General features: G+C 38.9%; 1 protein-coding gene across 1 annotated transcript; it reads right to left on the bottom strand.

Annotated features, from left to right (window-relative positions):
• Positions 1-191: 191 nt before the first annotated feature.
• LOC102082566 (uncharacterized) lies at positions 192-7,083 on the bottom strand. The gene is made up of 15 exons (XM_005468718.4): positions 5,261-7,083; positions 4,774-4,885; positions 4,597-4,688; positions 4,355-4,498; positions 4,069-4,213; positions 3,772-3,932; positions 3,338-3,514; positions 3,039-3,183; positions 2,699-2,868; positions 2,414-2,575; positions 2,020-2,173; positions 1,790-1,941; positions 1,166-1,351; positions 873-911; positions 192-780 (listed from the first exon to the last, which is right to left on the bottom strand). Exons 1-15 carry the CDS (start codon positions 5,309-5,311, stop codon positions 346-348), a joined length of 2,325 nt encoding a protein of 774 aa, XP_005468775.1. The 5' UTR covers positions 5,312-7,083; the 3' UTR covers positions 192-345.
• Between the last annotated feature and the right edge of the window lie 20 nt (positions 7,084-7,103).

The following is a 7,103-nucleotide window of genomic DNA, read 5'->3' as shown; positions in this document are numbered from 1 at the left end:
AGTTCAGAATTCAGTCTGACCAAAGGAAATGATTCCCCATTTATTGCTGTTGGGTTTTTTTTTATCATGTTTGTTTTGGTTTGGTTTTTGTCACATCTTCACAGAGTTTAACAGACCAAAGGTTTTAATTCAAGATTACAATTAATTGACAAAAATAGATTCCTTAGGTTTACATTTAGATCAAAACACAATTATGTACTGTAAATTTAGCGAGCAAAGGACTATCCTTCAAATGACCCTATAAAGCAGAATCAACATCATTTCTAATAAGAGCGTTTAACAATACAAATACAATTTTTTTGCTACTTGTTTTTTCACATTTAAATCCCATAATTTACAAGTACATTATTTGCCACTCTTCTTCATGTCTTTCTTTACAGCGCCCTTTCCTTTTCCATGCTGTGCCTTTTCCCTCACCTTTCCAAGTTCTCCTTTCCCCTTTTGTCCTTCTTGAGCCATTCCTTTCTCCAGCTGAGTCTTTTCAGTCAGGGAGATGGAGTTTACATCTGCACTGATGTGGCTGGTCACAAGCTTCCCCTGTTCCTGTGAGCATGTAGGATGTGCTTTACCAGTTGCTCCTTTGTTGGGAGAGTTGTTTTTTCTGGGACTGGAATGGCTTGGAGAGCGATGCCTGAACTTAACATCTTCCTTCATAACAAGGTTTAAGTCAAAGGACAGGGGTCTGCCACATACTGAACTCAGAGGTATCACAAGGTTGTCCCCTGGGGCTCCAAGAGTTAGATAGACATCTGGGAATGCATCTGGCTCATTGGCATTCTTCTGTTCATTTGTCAGAGGAGAAAACAGTAGTACTGAAGGCACTTCTTTTATTATGGCAATACCTTTGGGTAATCAGTTATCTTACAACTTACCTCCTGAGGTGTGAAGCTCACAGATACACTCACTGTTACCTGTAACATGTTACAAATCACTGAACTCAAACAGTCTTACAGAATCTCTTATCAGCTTTTCTTGTTTTGTTTGTTTTTGTCATTTACTGGGATATCAGCCTTTGTGTTTCTAGTTCAGGAGGCTGAAACATAATATTTTAGAGGATGAAAATACTGGTAAATTGTTATACTCTACTAATGTGTGTTTACATTTCTTATTATATATTTGTCTACAAACTTGAATGTATTGAAAAATGGAAAAGTGAAGAATTTACCTTAGCTGGGAAATTAGACTTCTTCTTAAATTCTGCCTTGGGAATAAGTGAAGCAGATTTGGGTAAGGCCTCAGTGGAACCAGGCTTTCCATAAGCCATTTGAGGTTGTGAGGCAGGTGTAGAACAGTTCTTTTTTGAAGTTGTAGGTGTACATTTAGCAACTGTGATCTGTGGTAGTGGAGAGACCTTACAGAACAGAAATGATGAGAGACCGTTAAACTGGCAAGTGTTTTGCGGAAAAACAAATGATCAGTTGCAATTTATTAGAATATAATCAGCAGTACAGTGGTGGGAAAACGCTCTTAAGTGAGGTTTTTGACAGAGTGTAACTAAATTTAGAACCATGAAAGAAAATTCGGTCATGGTTATCTAGTTACAGTACTGTAGACAAGCCAAATGTTACGAGAGATAGCCTAAGGGCTACACAATGGTCATTTACAGATAAATTTAATGGTTGGATATGCTGGATCTCTAAGTATGACAAACTGAGAGAAAGACACATGGTGTCCTGCATGCACTTAACTTCTGTGGGAGTGCATAGAGTTAAAAAAAAATATATAACCACATTTATTACACTTTTCTTAATTTTCACACTACCAATAATTTAGATGTTGTGTAATTTACTGGGATTTCAGCTGTTGTATGTCGTTGTATGTCTACTTTTCCTTCAGAATTTCCACTTATCCCTGGCAAGGTAGGAAGTGCAACGCGCTGATCATCTAGTCGTCGCGACTGACTGGAGGTGATGGTTTTGAAGAATGCCTCTGCTTCTGCACCTGTAATGGAGAAATAATTATTCTTGACATTTCAGAGACAAAATACTCATATTCAAGTGCACTGTGCATTTTTCTGACCTATGGGTACTTTATTCAAAGCACTGCCATTGTGTGTAGGTGAGGAAGGTGTGCTTCTGCTGGGTTGTAAAAAGCAGCGTTGCTCTTCCATGCGTCCACTTTGTATGCGACTTATCATTTTAAGGAACTGCTCTTGCTCAGCTGCCGATATTCCCTAATTTGTTTTTAAAGAAAGATATGTCATAAGAAGTGGGACAACTCTCAAAAAAACATAGCAAACAGAGGCTGCCATTAAGCAATCAATACAGCTATGTTATTTCTTTAAAAGACTAGATAATAAAAGTTCTAGTTCATCACTATATAGTTTTCGTGGCTTGCTTAAGAAATATAAAATTACAGGGCAGAAAAAGTATAGGTAAAACAATGTTGAGTGATATGTGGTATGAACATTGACCTGCCCACGCTGTTCAGTTTTGTCACGGTTTAACGAGGCAGACCTCCACAGAGGTTTACCAGATGTGCCTGATGTAAGATTATTTTTGTGCTGAGCTGATGGGGTACCCAGGTTCTGGAAGATGTGGGGTGCAGAACATCTCTGTTCATCCATCCTTGAGCCCTGTGGGTAAAAAGTTTGATTGAAGCAAAATTGATAAATCTATATGTGCAAAAACTGCATGGATACTTAAGAAAGAAACAAAAGCTGTAAATAACTTTTCACAATGTTACATATGGGGCCAACCTGGACTTTGGAAACCAGATAACACAAGTAGCTTGCATCCGCCTCAGCAGCAGTGGGTGTTAATGTGGTACCTCCATTCTGTATTCCAGGTAATGAAGGAAGGGACACTCTCTGGTCGTCCAGTCGTCGGCCCTGTGAGCTGGCCAGCAAGCTGAAGAAATTATCAGAATCTGGGCATTGGATGTTAGAGAAAAATAAAATACTTTTTAGCTTCATTGAGAAATGTATACGCTGTTATATATCAACAGCATCACAACACACATGAGTTTTCATTTAGAAAAAATATCAAATGCAAAAAAAACCAAAAAAAAAACAAAGGGAAAATTTCCTGTTTTCTGACCTTGGGGGATTTCACTTTGAGTGAAATGGTGCTTAGGTGTGGACTGGGGTGTAGAATTTAGGACACATCGCTGTTCATCCATTCGGCCATGGTGGGAATTACTAATTAAGGTAAAAAGATCTTCCTGTTCAGCTGGAGTCAAGAACTAGATGGGATAATGTGAATTATGTTAAGTGAATGAATAATAAAAAAAATATAACACATGCAAAAAGAAATGGGAGGATCTAAAACCTCATTGTTTAGTGTCGATGCTGTTTACAATTTCTTTTGGGGGGCTAAAACTGAAAGCGCGGAGATACCTGTTTTTGAGGTTTTTTATCCTCACTTTTTAGTTGTTTTATGTCTGAACTGGAGCTGAAGGAGGCTGAGCGTAATGGGTTTAAACCAGATTCAGACTGATCCTTGTTTGATGAACACGGTGTCTCTGGGGGTAGCATTTGAGGTAATGAACACCTTTGATCATCCATTCTGGAGCCCTGAAAATAGATTAGGTCAAAATTTTTGATCAATAGGTTGACTATAAATACATATAATAATGTGGTTATTAAACTCTTAACTAAAAAGCCACACTGTAAGTTGACAGCTGTGGAAAATCTGCCTCAAATGTTTTAATGTGGCGTTCCCGTTAAAACAGACTTAAAGCAGTTAATATAATCATTTCAAGCAGTCAAGTTCCATGCAGCATTTTGATACTTTGTATTAAAAGAGCAGATGAATAAAGAAAATTCCTTACTTGAACTTTAGAGACCATGTAACACAAGTAGCTTGAATCTCCCATAGAAGTGCCCTTTTCATTTTGTAATCCTGGTAATGACGGAAGCGACACTCGCTGGTCATCGAGCCGTCGGCTCTGAGTGTCGGCCAACAGATTGAAGAACATTTCAGGATCTGAAACTGGTCAAATACAGCAGATTTTCAATATAAATATTTAATCTGTCAGAACCTGAAACAGTCAGGTTCATAAAGGCAGTTTAAAATGATGATATTAAAATGGCCAGAATTATTGAATTTTCAGCCATGTTTAACATACTTGCAACAGGTTTTTTCTCTGTGTATCTGGGTGTGCAAGGAGCACTCTTGCTAGGATCCAATGAGCAGCACTGGTCCTCCATGCGTCCACGCTGGCCATAGGTAATCATCTCCATGAACTTTTGCTGTTCAGCAGGTGATTCTGACTTTTTGGGTTAAACAGCATGATAAAGTTTCAATGAATGGGGTGATGTATATGTGATAACATGGAATTAAACAAGTCAACATCAAAAATTGTCACAGCTATCAGAATAACACTGTTATAACTTGTTACCACACTAACAGACCTTTATAGAATTTGAGCGTTCACGTTGAGAAGGAACCTGTAATTGGTCAACTGGAACTGACAGATGCTTCCTGTTTCTATCTGGAGTACTCTCAGTCACAGAGATATGAGGTGCAGAGACATGATGATCATTACGTCCACTTTCCTGGGAAAACAGGTAATAATTGAGAGCTCATGTAATTTATTCATCAGTCTTACTTGTACAGTGTATCCCTCATCATTTTATAGTCATAAGTCTAGTACTTGGTAATCAAATCCAGGCAACGATAAAAGCGAGTTGACATATTGTCCCTGTTTATTATCTGAAGTATGGGATGATCTCTCATCTTTTGACCCTGTGGGAAGCAAGAATGAAACAATCAATAATCAGGCCAAAAAAGGGAGATGTATACTGTACTGTGGTATTTTCACTATTCCAACCTGCAGATGTAGTCTCTATTTTAGCAGGACTTAGAGTGCAACACTGTCCGTCCATTCGTCCACGCTGTGAGTAACTCATTATGTCCAGAATCTGCTCTAGCTCTGGGGATTCCTATTCAGCATAGAGATTTTTAAAATTGTTTGAACTGTCAACATTATAGTTTCTCAATATGAGTAGTTTTTTCAGACCATCTTGACTCAAGGTCAAATGTGAATCTTAATGTAATCCTAATCATCCTAATGGCTAATCTTTTTCCAATATCACAATAAAGGTTCTGTTAAGCTCACATTAAACATTAAAAACAAATTAATTATGTGTATTACATCAATACATGTATCTATCATGAAGAACTAAAAACGATAACACACATTTCTTTAACTAATTAGAAGAATTAAGATTATATTTCTGTCTAAAATCTAAAGAGTATAGTCCTCCCTATATATTTAGAACAAGAACATAGAAATCAGTTTTACACTGACATCTTACCAGCACAGCGTCAGAGGGTTTAGATTTTGAATCCATCCCAGCAGCTGCCATCAAAAAAATAACTGAAAAAAAATTATAAACCCCAAATGAAAACTAGATGCAAGAAAAGTCTTACAAAAAACATCTATAACAGATGAACTGTTCATAAATGAAATAATACCAAATGATGCTTCTCTCAGTGTGTACTGGATATGAAGCGGAAGAAGGGTTTTAATAGTTTAGTCCTGAGTATTAACCCATTGCCATTAAGACCTCAGCGTCTGCCCTGTTCTTCATATTGCCATCTGTAATCCCAGATGAAAACATAATCCTCAGAGGGATGATCTTTTTTTCGTGGTAGGTGTGCATGCTCTCCTTTCTGACCTAACACTTTACTTAAGGTTCATGTTTACATTTTGAAGTCCCCGCTTTCACTTCACATAGAGCAAGCAAGCAAGCAAGCAGGCAGGCAGATAGACAAACAGGAATGCTAGAATGGTACTATGATTGTAATCCCAAGGCAAGGGGTTACATGAAAAGCATGTGGGTCAGACAATGAAACATGCAAAAGAAGCAACTACTATCTGAAATAGAGATTTATGAGGTACAACACAATTGATACAGGAAGGGGGAGCCAGGACTTCAGGTCAGGGGGAAGTATCATCATCTCCACCCTCCTTAGAAGTACTACAAGCTGCCCATACCTTTAGGCCTCAGAAACTGCCAAGAAAAGACTCACAGCTTTGGGGGGGTTTTTTAAAAAAAAAAGAAGCTATACCATCAAAGGTGTATGATCCCCAGAAGGGACCAGTCCCCAGTCTAACTGCAGACCAGTAACCTGCCTCAGCACAACATGGAAGCTCCAGTCAGTCATCATAACAACTAAAATGAACAGGAACATGGCCCAATACATGAAATTCCAGAAAACACCAGAGGATCAAAACACCAGCAACTGCTACCTAGAGCAGTCATTTGAGACTATAAGACCAGACAGACCAACCTGTGCACTGTCCAGATTAAGTACAAGAAAGCCTATGACTCAATGCCCCATAGATGAATCTTAGAATGTCTAAAATATCAGATCAACAGGACCCCAAGAGCCTTCATCATGAATTTGATGGGGAATTAGGAATCAACACTAGAGAACAACACTTGCAGCCAATTCTACAAGTCGCCATCAAGTGTGGGTTTTCTGTTCTGCATAGGTCTGAACCCCCTCAGGCAGATCATTAACATTGATATGGATACCAAGTACGGAATGGAGCAATCGTCAACCATCTCCTCCACATGGATGACATCGAGCTGTTTACCAGAATATATATCCAAAGCACTCTGTCAGTGCAAAATGTTCTGTTTCATCCTGGAATGCCATTCCAACACTCACTAACCTCACTCTCCCGCTTCCTGTTGGCCACAGACACCAAGTGTGCTGGACTTTGGGTGGGGACCTCTCATTATGAGGAGTTTTTGTGAGTTGACATCACTGACATCCATCTCATCCTGAGGCCTGCTTATTATTCCACCTGGGTATCTAATGACCGGTAAGGACTGTGTAAGGACTACTCTGCAACTCTTCTGGAAATTCCACCCCTTCCAGTGTGGATCACCTTTCCTCTCTTTGTGACCATTCGATCACACTCATATAGTCCAAATGACATCCTGATATCCTTGCTGTGGATCTGGTGAGTTGGATCAGTAAGTTGATGTCTCACTTATTCCTAGCATACAGATTAATGTCGCCCATGTACATGTTGTTAATGATCACTCCACACCTGAATCTATACATGTATCCGCTCTTAGTGATGAGCTGGCTTAGGGGGTTGAGGCCTATACAGAACTTTTTAGCAAAATATGAACAAACTAT

Source organism: Oreochromis niloticus, linkage group LG4 (assembly GCF_001858045.2).
Source record: "Oreochromis niloticus isolate F11D_XX linkage group LG4, O_niloticus_UMD_NMBU, whole genome shotgun sequence".
In the NCBI taxonomy this organism is placed as follows: Eukaryota; Metazoa; Chordata; class Actinopteri; order Cichliformes; family Cichlidae; genus Oreochromis; species Oreochromis niloticus.
This window is presented reverse-complemented; position numbering and strand designations above follow the sequence as displayed.

Excerpts from the sequence above, each read along its gene's own strand:
- LOC102082566 (XM_005468718.4), bottom strand. The coding sequence starts at position 5,311 with ATGGCAGCTGCTGGGATGGATTCAAAATCTAAACCCTCTGACGCTGTG. Across the intron at positions 3,933-4,068 it reads AGAGAAAAAACCTGTTGCAA|TTTCAGATCCTGAAATGTTC; the intron begins GTATGTTAAACA and ends GTATTTGACCAG. Across the intron at positions 2,869-3,038 it reads TCAAAGTGAAATCCCCCAAG|ATTCTGATAATTTCTTCAGC; the intron begins GTCAGAAAACAG and ends TCCAATGCCCAG.